The sequence below is a fragment of the Vipera berus genome (genome assembly GCF_964194415.1).
Source record: "Vipera berus genome assembly, chromosome: 3".
Classification (NCBI taxonomy): Eukaryota; Metazoa; Chordata; class Lepidosauria; order Squamata; family Viperidae; genus Vipera; species Vipera berus.
In genome coordinates, this window is record NC_138204.1 from 190,082,822 (window position 1) to 190,099,844 (window position 17,023).

General features: G+C 36.0%; 1 protein-coding gene across 1 annotated transcript in view; it reads right to left on the bottom strand.

Annotated features, from left to right (window-relative positions):
- Positions 1-17,023, bottom strand: part of RUNX1T1 (RUNX1 partner transcriptional co-repressor 1) — a gene marked incomplete at its 5' end in the record, with an annotated part of 150,994 nt that overhangs the window by 58,462 nt on the left and 75,509 nt on the right. The window contains 2 exon segments of the mRNA XM_081322724.1: positions 187-428; positions 3,277-3,414. Coding sequence (XP_081178850.1) covers positions 187-428; positions 3,277-3,414 — 380 coding nt within the window.

Below are 17,023 nucleotides of genomic sequence, written 5' to 3' on the forward strand. Positions count from 1 at the left end.
ACAGGATAGCTCAGGCTAAAAACACTTCTTTGAGCCCCTTGGAAGAATGCTGGGGTATAAATGAAATAAATAAAATGTAAGTACCACTTATCTTCTTTTCTGGTATATCAATAAAAGGGAGATTTGAAGAAGAGGCTGAAGAGAAAGAAAGAAATCCACAGTCATTAAATAATTTAATTCACTTACCACAAGTCCTAGCACAAGGGTACGCACTCTCTCCCCAATTTCTGGTGAAATGTCATTGCCAAACTGCTGTAAGGTTGTAAGAAATCTCTTCAGTTTGCTAAGCTGCCGAGCTCCACAAGCTGGTGGTAGTTGCTGATTAGCCAAAGATGAAGAGGAGGAGGAGGATGGGCCATTGCTAAAGCCATTTGGTGGGGAAGGAGCCCCATTCAAAGCTGTTGGTGAATGGCTTGTGCCATTAGTTACTAAAAAAGGAAAGAATACAGAGAAAGACATGTCTTCAGAACTTTTTCAGCTTCATATTACCCTAAGTTAGAATATTTCTGAAGGAGGTATTTTGCACAGATAAACCATGGTGAAATGCAATGGTTTAAAGCAATTGGACAATTATTTCTCCAAAACGGTATATGGTTTCCTTCCCAAGCAGAGGGCTGGACTAGAAGACCTTCAAAGTTCCTTCCAACTCTATTATCCTGTGAGTTTGCTAACTTCTTGTTTTCCTAAATAGTAAAGACATAGCTAAATTGCAGTAAATGCTTTAGATTTCAAAAAAGCATTGGGCAATAGGTTTCTTTTATTAGATTCTCAGAAATAGGTCTGTGAATTCTTTGAGTGATTACTTACAAGTTCCCTGTCCTACTTGACTTTAATTCAAAATTGGGGTACCAGAGGATTAGTTGCAAAACCACATCAATCATAGTAGACATTTTGCAAACAATCAATTCCAGCTATTTTTTGAGAGTTCCTCCAACATGCTTTCAAAATCTAAATGAGTCTCTCAGCTCTTTCTCAGGCCTAACATTAATCTTATCCTAAAAGAGAACAACATATCGAATAACTGTATATTTTTCTGTACATTTTAAATAGGATACAAATACACAGCTTCCTATTGTCTTTCAGGATGAAAACTGTGCATGCATATAGTTTTGCAATTATAAATGTTGGCTTCAATAGGAGCATGTAATACATTTTAATGGAATGAAAACCTGATTACCAAAGTAAGCATTCTGTAAGTATTCATTAGGTTTATAGTTGACCTTTCTTCCAGAAGATTAAGATGGCATACTAGTAAACCCTTCCCATTTTTTTTCCAAAACAACATCCTTATGGAGTTTATCCAAAAAGACTTTTAGTACCAATAATTACTGTTTGCATAATGCTGAGATCTTGTGGGTTTAAAATAAGGAACCCAGCACATTCCTTCAAACTGTGACTCAAAAACTTATATGTTTTTAATTTTCTCTTGGCTTCCCTGAGAAAGAGTAAAAGAGAAAGGCTGTTTTTTTAAATGCATTTGCTGTCTGATCACAAGTTCCTTAAATTCCCAATTGTGTTGATTGTATGGCTCTATGCATAAAAACCTGGTTCCTGCACATGTTACATTATATAAAGTGTGCAGGTTTTCAAAACAGTGCTTCATTCTCTAGCATGAATTGACTGGGCAATTTTCAGGATGTGTTTCTTTTTTTATAAGGACTTCTTTATAATAAAATATTCCAGACTAAGAGGGTTTTGAGGGACTCAAACCCAGGTGAATAAGGTTCTAAAGATGCTGGTCTCATTACAATATAGAGAAACAATATCATGAAGCAAAATTCTGTGATTATAAATTCATTGCAGGAAGTACCTGAAAAAAGAAAAAGGATCTATCACAAGCCCAGGCTTGCCATAGTCACACTGGACTTTTGAAAAGTTATAAAAAGGTGAAATGGATTGAAGACTTTACACTTTTTTAAAGGATAGTCTGAGCACCTTCACAGAAAAGAAATTGGAGTATCTGGACCTGGGTTATAGGCTAGCAATTTTATTTTTGCAATTTTGTGTGTGTGTGTGTGTGTGTGTGTGTGTGTGTGTTTGTGCACAGCCCTTCTCTTCTAATCTGAAAGAACTCACAATGCATATATATTTAATATTTCTACTTTTTGAGGTTATAACAATACTTTTCAATCTTTAAATAACCTCCCCTTAGTTAAATAGGGAAATATGAGGAAGTACAGCTTGATGGATTTTTTTCTGGCACTGTTCTATCTGAGCAAGTATACAGATGTTACTTATCACAATATACTCTAAGTAGAGGGTTAAAACCAGACAGCTGCTGACAGTGGGGAAACAATGCTCCTGAAAATAGAACAGGAAAAACAGAAATATATAATAGCATCCCTGTCATTATGTGGTTAGAGAGGTTGAGTTACAATTATTACAAACTAGGCAGTACTTTCCAATCTAAATAGTTGCCGATCTGCTTTTAAAAATGAGTAAGCTTTAAATCTACCACAATCAACTGGACAGATATACCAATGTAGTAAATTGGAAATGGTTAATTCAGTTGTCAAAAAAGTTTATTTTTTTCCTCTTTCAGCATCAACTCTCATTCAGAATGCTACAACGCAAACAAACAATAGTCTTCACTAGTGAATTGGAAAGAAGGATAAACAATGTAGAGATTTGTACAGTGTAGGGGACAATTAATAGTTTAAATTATATTTTCCAAAATGCGAGCATTAAGGACAGGAAAGATTAAGATCTTTGCTGCAGCTTCACTTTTCTTATCACAAGCATATATAGAAGAAAGGTATAATTACATATTGTGAGTGAATTTTACTGCAGGTAGTCCTCAAGTTACAACTACAATTGAGCCCAAAATTTATGTTGCTAAGTGAAACATTTGTTAAGTGAGTTTGTCCCATTTGACAACTTTTCTTGCTACAAATGTTAAATGAATAATTGCATTTGTTAAGTTAGTAACATGGTTGTTAAGTGAATCGGGCTTCCCCGTTGTCTTTGCTTGTCAGAACATCGCAAAAGCTGATCATGTGACCCCGAGACGCTGCAACTGTAATTAATAATGAACCAGTTGTCAGGCATCTGAATTTTGATCATGTGACCATTGGGATGCTTCAACGGTCATTAAGTGTGAAAAAGAATCATAGGTGTGGTAAGTTTGAATGGTCACTAAATGAACTGTTGTAAGTTGAGGACTTTATGTGTAAATTTCACCCACAAAACGCCAATAGTTCTTGTCATTAAGGGATGGTCTTATGTTGTTTGTTTTACTGAATGTACTTTTCTTGGTCAAAGACGTTTCTGCCTTACATGTTGTGGGTGTGAAAGAACTGGTTCTTGGGGCTCCTTGGGTTGTTGGGGGAGGAGGCATTGTTGGAGGGGTCAGCCTGGATTGTGTCTTCACATCCACAGGTGAATCTGGCATTGTGGAATGCTTCTCAATGCGATCTGTAATAGATAAAAAGTTTACTTGTTCAAATAGGTAAAGATACCAGCTACCAAAAATAACAGTTTTCGTTTCTCAGATCTACAAATATATTTTAGGATTGGGTAAACTTTCTTTAATTTGAGAATCTTTTTTTTCATTATTGAAAGAAAACCAAAAAGTGTGATAGCGTTATCCTTAACTTTCTATAATTGAGTTCAGGTGGTAGTGTAGCTGGAAGAATGATGCTTGGTATAAAGAGATTATAGCCTTAACAAGAAGACCATCAATAAATGGAAAATTCTGGTATTATGATTCTTTCATGAAGATCAGCTACACAACACTTTTAACATTTGATGTTTACTCGATTTTATTTTCCTGGTATTGCCATTCTATGACCTAACACTATAAATAAACCCTTGGAACTTAGAAAGATCCAGTTCTTCCCAATTAGAGTTTGGATTGTACATGCAGGGGCATATTACACCAGTTTCCCCCACACATTGCTTTAAATAAAAAATAGTCTGTGATTTGGCTTGCTGTAACTCATCTTGTCCTTTGCTTGAGCAAAAGGGTGTTCCTATACCAAAACCCCACTACTAAATACAATCAAGTTTAATTATTTCTCTCTATTCAGACATGTTTCATAATGAAGTAGCAGCAATACTTTTAAATTAATACATTTAAGACCTAATGTAAGATTCATTCTGATTAAATACTCTTGGTGATATAATGTGCAAGCTGACCATGAAGACATTTTATATGCCATTCAAGGATGTACATCAATGTTAATTAATTTTAAAAGTCACCTACAAAACTGGAAAGTTTTCTGACTCTTGAATATAGCTCATGATTACACAATTTTTCTCATGATATTACTAGATTAAGTGGCCTAGCTGGATTGACATTTTCCTATCCTTTTTTCCTTATATACTTGATACGTGCACAAAGCAAGTAGCCTAATAGCTGTAAGATCTGTGTAAGATGAAAGCATTTACAAAGCACCACACATAACCTTAATAGCATGGTCAATATTCCACATAATGTCTGGAAATTAACTGTGTGATTTATTCTTAAATATGGTGGATTGTTCAGATTTCTTGTAGTCTCTGAATCATCAAATTTGACATTTGAGGAAAAAAATCTGAGAAGGTTGTTTAGTCAGGGATGATGTTACATGGGTTGCAAACTTACTAATATAAAACTGCTACATTTTATAAGAATGTTGGTAAAATACTGTATCAATTTATCTTTGTGGATAAAGAAAAATTAGTAAACATAATTTGCCATTTAGACTTTAAAAATCAAACTATTAAAGCAGTTAATAGAAATCTCTATGGAAGTAAAAAGGCAAAACATTGTTTCATATTTTTCTCTTTCACACAATACTGGCTGAATTGATGGTCCCTTAGCCACTTTCCTTGGCAGAAGATACAATCTTAAGATGATGCTAAATTTAAAAGCGTTAAATTAGAAGCCTGTGTAAGAAGTCTAATCATTGAACGATAGTGACTGAAATACGAACACTTAAATAAATATAGCTAAATTCAGTTTGATTTCCTGTATGATTTATTTCACAGTTCACAATGGGTAAAAGAAATGAAACAATAGTTCTATAAATCTTTATTTTTTAAAAAAATCAAAGGCATGAGAGGACAAGATTGGTGGAAAAAAAATTAACATTTTTGGGTAGCATCCAAAACCATTAAATCCAATGGAAACCCCACTGAAGTGAGTGGGAACAATATGAAAATATCCTCATGTTTGAATTTGTCATTTTCAAGAAAGAAACTGCAACTGTAAAAGCTCTGCTTCTTTCAGGTTATAATTTCAATTCAGTAGACAATCAAGCATTTATTTTTCAAAATTTCTTTTAAGGAAAAATAGAGTATTATAATGGAAAATAAAGACCTGGAACCGTCGTTTCATTATCGGAAACGTATCAGAGTCCACTGAGTTTATATAGAATTAAACCTAAAAAGTATAGTTCTTTGCAAACTGTGGGACTAAATATTAAGATATCTGCAAAGAAGGAGGAGTGTTGTAAACAAAACAATGTTCCCTAAAATAAAGACACTTGGCTGATACTGTGATCGAATATTTAATAGGCAAGATAAATAAACTTAAACCGAACAAGTTTGGAAATGTTGTTTGTTCCACTCACCTACAGCCTCAGCAGCGAGTACTGTATATAACATTTAGCCTACAATGCAAGAGAGGAAAAGAGGCATGGCAGGGAACACAGGCTGTCCTAAATAAAGGCAGATATTTCTGCCATGCCAAGAAAGGAGAGAGAAGAGAGACTTGCCAGAGCTGGCCAGAAGATAACATTGGCAATTGCTGGTCCATCTGTTTTGCATTCTGCTAACACTCATGCTGAAGTGTTGGAAAATGTATTCCAGGTATACAGGTCTGAAAACATGTGTGAGCCTGGACATGAACAGAAAAGAGCAATACGTGGAGGAAGGAAAGGAAGTTATATTCCAGTTGTGAAAAGGTAATCACAAGGTATCCCTCCAATTCAATTCCTGGGAACTGAAAAAGTAATTTTTTTTCTCCCTATAACACAATGGCAACATATTGCCTCCCATTTTAGAGTAGTTGAAAAATGTGTTGACCTCAAAAGACAGAGGAGAGTGTGGGTGGTCTGAATGACTGTATAGTCTTTAAGGCAAAAGCCCCATTTATTATTCAACTAGACAAGAGAACATGCTATTCCGATATATTAGTTGCCCCATAAGGTTTATATCCAATATTATAAAGTATTTTATTAATGTAATGAAAGTTATATTTTACAACTCTTTGCAATTGCCTTCCACTTGCTATGCAACCTAGGTCCTCAGAGTAGGTTGGGAAAGGTGTAGGAGTATAAACCACTTGGTTAGCAGTCTGTTGTGTTGGTGAACACAATACTATTTCATATATTGCCTTTTCAATCTTTTAAAAATGAATTCAAACTAATTTGAAATGATTATGCATAATAATAACCTTTATAACCTAATTATAAATTAATTAGTAATTAATGTTATTGAGTATCGTAAGAATTTTTGGTAGATTTGGTATAAACTTTTATTAGTTCCTAGGATTTCAAGAAATCCTTCAGTTGATGGAATGGAGTTGGGGAATCATATAAAACAAGATTTAATCTGAATAATTCTGATACCTTGTAAATGTTGCTGGAATTGGGTATGTGTAGTTTAATGAAGAGAAGGGTGAGGGGTGACATGATAGCAGTGTTCCAATATCTCAGGGGCTGCCACAAAGAAGAGGGAGTCAAGCTATTCTCCAAAGCACCTGAAAGCAGGACAAGAAGCAACGGATGGAAACTAGTCAAGGAGAGAAGCAACCTAGAACTAAGGAGAAACTTCCTGACAGTTAGAACAATTAACCAGTGGAACAACCTGCCTCCAGAGGTGGTGAATGCTCCAACACTGGAGGTTTTTAAGAAGAGACTGGACAGCCATTTGCCTGAAATGGTATAAGGTTTCCTGCCTGAGCAGGGGGTTGGACTAGATGACCTCCAAGGTCCCTTCCAACTTTATTATTATTATTATTATTATTATTATTATTATTATTATTATTATTATTATTATTATTATTATTATTATTATTATTATTATTATTATTATTTGTAAAAAGTGGCAGAACTGAGGAAATGCAAAATCTTAAATCTTAAACACTATGACTATATGCTACATTGGACATTTAACAATTTTGCTTTTCAATCATTGGCCATAATTACATGTATTACTTTTGAACAGAACTAGATGTGTAATGTATCATGATGGAAATCTGTGCATAATGTTAAAAGCAATCACAAAAATTGAGTTATCCTAGACAGTGTTACTAATTTGTAAATCTAACTTTGATTCTGAAGCAAAGGAGTAGAAAGATTGTAAACATGCAAATGGCAGCTTTATGTTTTTGTAAAATTGCTAATAACAGAAAAAAGCTATTAGGAAGTAAAGCCTAGCTCTATGTTAGATGTTCTAATTACCAGATCAAGTTATATTTAGGTATGAAAGAATGAGCTTACTGCAACTAAAGCTTTAATTCACCTCTCAGAGACAATGGAGCGTAGGAAAGGAATGGGGTGAAGCAGGAAGAGGCTCACACAACACTCCTCAAAAGCTCCTCCCACTTTATCTGAAGCTTATCCTCCACTTGACCTGTTAATTGTTCAACAGAAATTTACCTTTCTCCCATCACTTAGGCCAGAAAGAAAAATTGATAGCAGTCTTGACAATTTCATTCCAACACAACCAAATTGGTGAAGTCCTGCAAGGGAATGGCAGTGAGTGATCATAGCCAGAAGGTTGCAAAATGTGATCACATGACCCTTGGACACTGAACCATCATAAATATGAGTCAGTTGCTAACCGTCTGAATTTTGATCACTTGACCATGGGGATGCTGCAATAGTCGTAAGTGTGCAAAATGGTCGTAAGTCTATTCAACAACATTCCAATTTCAAATCTGTAATGACAGATGATCCAATTAATGGCATGAAATTTTCATCCTCCATCCACAGCTTTATTGATCTCCTATAAACATCTTCTCTCCCTCCTACGTAGGCACAATACATGAGTGAAATACAACATAGTAATCAGTCACCATAAAGTTGCCTTTAAAGAATTCAATATTTTTAAAAATAGTTTAGAATATGATTTAAGTTTGCCTCTTCATTCTCAGTTGCTCTGGGATCTGGTTATGGTTCAGAGGTTGCCAGATGACTATACTTTTTTAACCTTGACTTTGACTTGCTTGCTTTTTATGTTTCTCATTTTTGATTTTTACTTTTAATTTAGTTTTAAAGGGGATTATGGTAGTTATTGATTTATGAATTTTGTTTACTGGTTGTGCTATTTGCTTGTTTTAATTGTACGAGCTGCCCAGAGTCACAAATGTGAGATGGACATCTAAACAAATCAATTGAAGGAAGGAAGGAAGGAAGGAAGGAAGGAAGGAAGGAAGGAAGGAAGGAAGGAAAGAAACATGGAAACATAAAGTCTATATTCCATATGTCCCAAATGTCTGGAGTTGCTTTTATAGTTGTGCCTAATTTATACAACTAGGAAAGTAAAAGAATAACAAAATAACAAGTTGAAAAGGACCTTGGAGGTCTTCTAGTCCAATCCCCTGCTCAGGCAGGAAACCCTTTACCATTTCAGACAAATAGTTTGTTTGTTTGTTTGTTTGTTTATTTATTTATTTATTTATTTATTTATTTATTTATTTATTTATTTATTTATTTATTTATTTATTTATTTATTTATTTATTTATTTATTTATTTATTTATTTATTTATTTATTTATTTAAATTTATATACCACCCTATTCCCGTAGGACTCAGGGCGGTTTACAGGGAAGATTAAAAACATAACATACAAAAATTAAAATCAGATTAAAACAATTAATTAAATCAAGTCCCCGAAATTTAAAACTAAAACCCAATAAAAAATTAAAACCCCTCAGCCTGGGCCAGACAGCTCAAAGAGGCAAGTTTTCAGGTCCCGGCGAAATGAGCGAAGGTCGGGGGCAGTCCTAAGTTCCATGGGGAGTTGGTTCCATAGGGCCAGCGCGCCCACAGAGAACACTCTTCCCCTGGGAATAACCCACCGGCATTGCTTAACCGGCAGTATCCTGAGAAGGCCCTCCCTGTGGGAGCGCACAGGACGAAGGGAGCTTGATGTGTTCCCTCAGATATCCCAGACCCAAACTATTTAGGGCTTTATAGGTCATCACCAGCACCTTGAATCTCACCCGAAGGGCAACCGGAAGCCAATGCAGCTCGCGGAGTAGAGGTGTTACATGGGAGTATCGGGAAACCCCCATCACAACTCACGCAGCCGCATTCTGCACTAGTTGAAGCCTCCGAGTGGTCCTCAAGGGCAGCCCCATGTAGAGAGTGTTGCAGTAGTCTAAACGAGAGGTCACGAGCGCATGAGTGACTGTGCGTAGGGCATCTCGGTCCAGGTAGGGTCGCAACTGGCGCACCAGGCAAACCTGGGCAAAAGCCCCCCTGGTCACGGCTATGTGGTCTTCAAAATTTAGCCGTGAATCCAGGAGGATGCCCAAGTTGCGAGCCCTATCAATGGGGGGTAACACCTCACTCCCCATCGTTAAAAAAGGAATAGTCTGGTTGACCTGAGATGCCGGTATACACAGCCACTCAGTCTTGGCAGGATTGAGACGAAGCCTGTTTCTCCCCATCCAGACCCGGACCGCCTCCAGGCAATGGGACATCATGGAGAGGGCATCACTGGGTTGGTTCGGGGTGGAGAAAAAAAGTTGGGTATCATCAGCATACTGATGATACCCCACCCCGAAACCACGAATGATCTCGCCCAGCGGCTTCATATAGATGTTGAACAGGAACAGTTGTCCAGTCTCTTCTTAAAAACTTCCAGTGTTGGAGCACCCACAAATTCTAGAGGCAGGTTGTTCCACTGATTAATAGTTCTGTCAGGATATTTCTCCTTAGTTCTAGGTTTGTTCTCTCCTTGATTAGTTTCCATCCATTGCTTCTTGTCCTGCCTTCAGGTGTTCTAGAGAATAGATTGACTCCCTCTTCTTTGTGGCAGCCCCTTAGATATGTAAACACTGCTATCATGTCACTCCTAGTCCTTCTTTTCATTAAACTAGTCATATCCAATTTATATGTTTTAGCCTCCAGACCTCTAATTATCTTTGTGAGACACTTTTTATTTTCTTAATCTTCTTTGTGTCTGCAAAGGGACAAGATTATTTTTTTTGTAAATTACTGCCACAATGCCAGGCTGACTATGTGCTGGCTAGGCTTAAAACGCAAGGTGGACAAGCAAAAATGCCTTACGCTGTGTGGATTAGTCATTATTTTCATTTTGTGTAACTATACATGAAATGAAGATTCATGTATCTTCATATCTTTTATAGAGACTAACCAGATGTAATGGTATCTATTTTAGTTCTGTGAAAAAACTGCGAGCTCAGGGCACCACAACTGAAATTTTCTTCCTGTCCTCCCCCCACAAAAATACTGCTACCAATGCTCTGAAATTCTCTCCCAGGAGTAAATTAGCATAATGTTAGGACAAAACATTATTTGATATGTGACACAAATTTCTTTTATTCAAAACTAAGGGCTGATTGAAATAAGAAACAGAAGATATGGGAATATCAATAATTTGATCCCCAATCTCATGCTCTTAAATTTCCCAGGAGGAGGAATAGGGAGAAAGATATCTGAAATATTTAATTTGTTCTATTCTTAACTCTGGAATTAAAGTTCCAATCTTCAAATTAAAGAAAAATATTAAATAGTTATCATTTGACATGTTTCATTTACCAATTGTATTGAGGAATATTGACGATGCAAAGTATTTTTTACAATATGGAACCAAAGGCAAATTAATCCCAAAATTCAGAGAAGCAGGCAAACAAAAGAAACCATCAGATTTTTCTTTCTCTTCTCTGCTTCCTTTTTTCTTTCTCTTTCTTAATAATGGGATGCTTACAGACTAATTCACTGTCATTACTCTATGTTAGTAGAGCTAACATGATTAGTATGGCTAGTTATCATTAAGCCATAGCTGTAGTGTTATAGCGTATAAGAACTCTCCACTCAGGTACCCTTTACCACAGGGGTGTCAAACTCAATTTCATTGAGGGCCACATCAGCATTGCAGTTGCCCTCAGGGGGCCAGGTGGGTATGGCCAGGGTGGGCGTGGCCTACTGGGTGGGCATGGCTAGAGTGCGTATGGCCTACTGGGTGGGCATGGCCAGCTCTACATCGTTCGCATCAAGGGTGCCTATGTGGGCCTGGGCAGGAGTGGGACAGATCTGAGGGTCTCTGGGCCAGGGCCAAGGCAGTGGGGGCCGTTCCCTCACTGTTTCCAGGATGGCTTCATGGGCCACATGAAACCACTTCGCAGGCTGGATCCGGCCCCCGGGCCTTGTGTTTGACATGTCTGCTTTAGCATGTTACTATATGCTATCCTATGCTATACCACTGTAGACCAATTAGTCAAGCCAGCGAAGATCTGGATGGTTTCTTGGCTGTATTGACAGTGGTTGTTTGTTATGTGTTGCTATTTTTTATTTATAATATTGTTTTTGCTTTTAACTGTTGGCCACCAAGAGTCATGTAACAAATTAATTACTTCACTAAAGTAGTATCACATAATAATATTTTTTTTAAAAAAGTACATCTTCAGTTTTTCCTATTTGAAATAACCATTTTAAACTATTGAATTCTCTGGCTTTGACGAAATAGAAAAATGTGCTTTAGAAGTCAAGACTTTTTTTAAGGCAGTTGTTTTGATAGTACAACTTATCTCAAATTGAAAGGCTTCTATGATAGGAAGCAGACATACATGCTCTCTCTTTTTCTTACAGACAGACACAGAGTATATTGCTAGATGCTATAATAAGAAGAGATTCTGTTTGTAGAAGGCTTCATTTTTGTCTGCAGTAAAATATCTGCATCAGCTGAGTTGTGTGTGAATTTACCACTGAGGAAACCAATTTCAGAATAAGGAGTTGAGAGCCTAGATTTATAGAAACTGAAGTGCGATACCAGGTGGTATAGTGATTAATTGTTCATGAATACCATACACAAATCTCTGCACCTTCTTTTGAGTGATACAGCACCTCAATAAAGTTCTGTGAACATCAACAGCTCTATTGTAGTCCAACAAGAATCATTCCAAACACCATGATGGAGCAATAATTATTTTGAGACTGGTTATAGAGGGCAATGAACTCAAGTTGGAAACACTTTCATACTGATTGTGATTGCCATTTTGTCTATTAAAAAGTAGAAATATAAAATGTTTTTCTTCAGAGGTTCACCAACAATATTTATTGCTTTTTTGTAACAAGAATTTATGGATTTATTTTCTCCTTTCCTTCTGATATTAATAACCTGAAATCTTACCTATAAGAGTTTGGCATACTTCTCTGTGTGTCAAGAATTCTCTGGATACTATCTTACCAACAACACAGGACAGGTAAGTAACCAAGACACTAGGATTTAATTATCGTAGGATCTAACTGAGGTCATTGCAATAGCCTGACCTATTAAGGGCACAAACCAAAATGTCTACAACTATTGGCACCCATGGGTCAAGGGTCTTTTCTTGTGAATTTCTAACAAAAAACAGACTCAGCAATCTTATGTAGGTAACACAATAATTTAGCTCTCTTTGCTGTTTTGCTTTATATACGGTAAGTTCCTTATGAACTGCAAAGAAATGTGTGTTGCATTTTAAAAACTGAGAAACAGCCAACTTTTCTAACACAGCTTAAAGCCAAGGAAACAGATTTGGTTGAAACTCATTGGCTTTTGTTCCTGCAATAAATTCATGATGAGAGTAGATGGTGAAATAACAGCCCAAATCCAACCTATGCACTCAGAACCCTCTGGTAACAAGAGAGCTTTAAGATAAATTCATAAAATATGCTTTAAGTCTGCACACATGTCCTCCATTTGTTTCACATTATATTTTAAAAATGAAATATACATTCTTGAACCTCTTCTAGCAGCAAAGAGCAGGAAGCTGTGATTTAATCACAGAAGCATTTTGCCCCACTCTAAATTAAAGAATGCTGTAAAACCAACTTTAAATTATGACATCTCTTCTGTGGATTGTTTTGGTTTCTGACACTGAGCTGTTCTTTGTCATACATTCGGTTCTTATTATGGGAATTATTTTTAACTCCATACCTAGCTTTTAGATGAACTGCTATATGTTTTGCAAGTGTTTCTAACTTTATAAAAAATAAATATGTACAAAGAAAGAAGTCTATGGTACAGGGGAAAAAAGCTTTTATACCCAGCCCATTTTAAAAACAAGATGGCTTTTCATAGATTTTTTAGCTTATATGGAAAACATCCAATTCAAGTGTATCAGGGAAGGGTGATGTATGGAACAAAATATGGAACATGTAAATACACAACTGATGCTTTTTCAATAGCCAATTTAATGTCAGGCACTTCTGCAAGTGGTGTGGTTTCAATTTCCTCTTTAAAATAAAACGTAAGATATAATAAGCAGTGGCATTTACTTTACTTTTAGCTAGTATAAGGAGTTCCAGATGTATGTCCAGGCATAAAAGATTCTTAAAAAATACTCTTCACTGATTCATTGTGAGATGTTTCTGTTAACCTGTAGAAAATCAATATAATATTTATAGAGTTTGCTGAATGTATCCATTTTTGCTTTTTTGCCATCCCATTACTTCAGGGAGTACCTCATCAACCAATTATGAAATTTTAATTCTTCATATATGCAAAACTGAGCTACACCCAAGAAGGCATAAAGTGGTCTGAAACTCAGGAAATAATTGTGTCTATAGCTCACATGAGTGTACTAAGCATATTATTTGTTTTGTCTAGTGTTATTAACTAAATTTTGTGCTACATCAGTTGAGCTAAATGGCAAATCATGTACCATGATTATAGGAAGAATTATTATTATATAGATAGCAAAGGGAAACAAGGGTTTAAATGCTCCAAAATGTATGTGCAGACAAGTTATCATTACATGTTGCAATAAAGAATATACATGGACAAATTTTGAAGCATTTTAAGGAAAGATAGACTAAAATTTTGATATTCCATAGGCCAACCTAGCCCCTTCTTGATAAATAAGACAGCATACTGAACTGAGGTGCTTTAATTTTTCTACTTAGCAACTTTTCACTACAATGAATTAAAAAACAGAATACAACCACACAAAGCCAAGACTATTAATTCAAGTTAGTCACCTACCTTGAATAAATATTAAAATTGAATTGAAATCCATAGACTAATATTTCTCACTTTGATATGTGTGTTTGTATTTATGTATGTATGTATTTAATTTTCATACTTAACCAGCCATCTCCGTTATGTACTTAATTATTGGATTTTAAGTCTCTCTATTTCTAAAAATACCTTGGGAAGTTTACAATTTTTTTTTAAAAAAAATAGAGGTAGTCCTCACCAATCACAAAGGGGACTGGCAACTCCATCACTAAGCGATACTTTAACTGCAATGTCACATGACCACTAACCACTTATGTCAGTTCTGCTGTGGCTATAAAACAAATCACTGTGGGTCATTAAGTGGGTCATCACATGAACAAGACTTAGAGCCAATTTTCCCATCGACTATGTTAGAAGGTGGCTGTATAGAACAGAAATGGTGATTATGTGACTGTGAGATGCTGCAACCATTGTAAATGTGTGCTGGTTTCAAAGTGTCTGAATAATGTTTACATGACTATGGGGTCTGCAATGGTCACTTTTTCACCCCAGTTGTATTTTTGAATGGTTACTGAACTAAACAGTCAGTCAGTGAAGACTACCCGTACATAATTTAAAAGAAGCATGGCTGCCTAGAAGAAACTACATAAATAACATCTGGAAAAGAAATTGACAAGGGCTCTTCAAAAGACCTATATATACACCTCTGTGGGCTGTTGTTCCAGAGGTCAACAGAAAAGTCAGACTTCTCTGTACCACACAATAAAAACATTTAATTGTAGAGAACCTGCGTTTCTCTGCAAGATTGTACTGAACAGGCAGAAACAATTGGAAACAATGGGTCCTTCAAATAACTGGACCCACATCGCGAAGAGCTTTATGGGTGAAAATCATCAATTTGAATTGCATGTGGAAACTGACCAAGAGAGTGAGAAGCAGTGGCAATACATGGGCATAATGATACATGGGCATAATTACTGCCCACACATTGCATTTTGTTACCAGTAGTAACTTTTGGACAATCTTTTAGGACAACAACATTTAGAACATATTGCAGTAGTTGAATTCTGAGATGACTACAGGATAAGTGACAAGGTCTCCCACTCACAAGAAGTACCTATGCAAAGCCCCCCATCCACATTTGCTCTTTGGATCATAGCTGAAAATCCAAAAGGATCTCTGAAATGGGTCTAGGTAATCCACTTTCTCCAAGAAGCTCTGCAACTGCTGTTAAACCACCTTTTTAACCACCTCCCCAAAAAGGGAAGTTTGCAGACTGGACAATAACTATCCAGAGCAGAAAGGTCCGGCAATAGCCTTTTGAGAAGGGAACAAGCCATCATCTCCTTCAAGACCAGTAAGACTACCTGCTCCCTCAAAGAGGCTGGAACCACTATGTTCCTTCTGAACCACAGTTCTCTTCTCAGCAGAGAACTCGCTGTCAGACTACTGACTGGTGCAATAAAGCTGAACAATAGTGACATTTTGCTTACTGACTCCCACAATATAGTCCTTCGTCCAAAGGAAGTTTAGGAGTGTCTTCTTGCACTTCATCTCTCAGAGCTACTCAGAAAAACAATGTGTTCCTGGGATCAATGAAAACATATGCCTCATGGGAGAAATTCTGTCTTATGGGAGTCACTTAGCAGAGTAAGATGGAAGGCATATACATTTATTAAATAAATAAATAACATTACTGTCAATAATATATTCTGAAGCAGAACAACCAAAACAAATCTTCTGCCTTTCATCAAACACAACAAAAATCAGTAAGAACATGATATAACAAGCATGATATAATCTTTTTACAAACGCATGAAACTGAAATATGCAATATTTTGTAAAGCAAAGATTCACATTTTATCCATGTTAATTAACATGTTAATACCATGTGCATATAGGATTTGAGGAAAAGCATTAGCATTGTTCACTTATTCCTTTCTTCATCTTCAATTTATTCTAGAGTAACAATCATGGTGTAATCCTATCTAACATAAGAAAAACATATTGAAAGTCAGAACTAGAGGAATTAGAAACATAATTATGTCCCAATTCACATAAACCATTGCTTGAGGAAGAAATATTCAGTTGAGTTGTTTTCTAAAATAATCTTACTAATGGATAAAGAACATGCAGTAAAGAAACTAAACAAGAAAAAGAAATGTTTATAAGAATGTTATACAGGTAGTTCAGTAATAGTGTTGGATGAAAAGGATATAATTAATGGCATAGCTGAGTAACCTTTCCATAAGTATTTAAGAGAAAAAAGTAAATAAGTGAAAATTGTACTGAACGTTAACTATACAAAAGTGTCTAAGGTCTGAGCAAAGGATAAAGGGAAGACTCAATTAAATTCTCTTTTCCAAAGGAGATTATCAAAGAGGCTTTGGTGGAACTTTCATGAATGAAAAACATAGGCATTTTTCACTATTTCCATTTCAGAGCTTTTCACAGTCCCAAAGTTCCAGAAGTTTCCTTAACATTCCAAAACACAGTACAGGACATAGAAGAGAGATCCAAGGTTGCCTCATTTGCAAGGAAGTATCTCAAAGGCTCAAAGGTACATCAAAGGCTCAATCTCAACCTCTTTTGTTCCACCACCATCTCCAAGACAGATAGATAATTTTTGGCTCATCATTTGTAAGCCAACCTGACCCTACAGCTTGAAATTATGAAACTGACATGTTTACCCAAAGTCTTTTTAATAGCTTGAAATATGTAGAAGAATTATGGAACAACCTAATAGCTGAATGGCTATAAATCTGATGGCATAAGGTAATTTTATTGTATCTCTTTTTAACAAAGATGAAGATGGCCATACTAATTTAAACATAAGGGATGATTATGATATTTTATACTGTTCCTGTACAAAATTATCTCAAAACCATTTTAGGAATATATA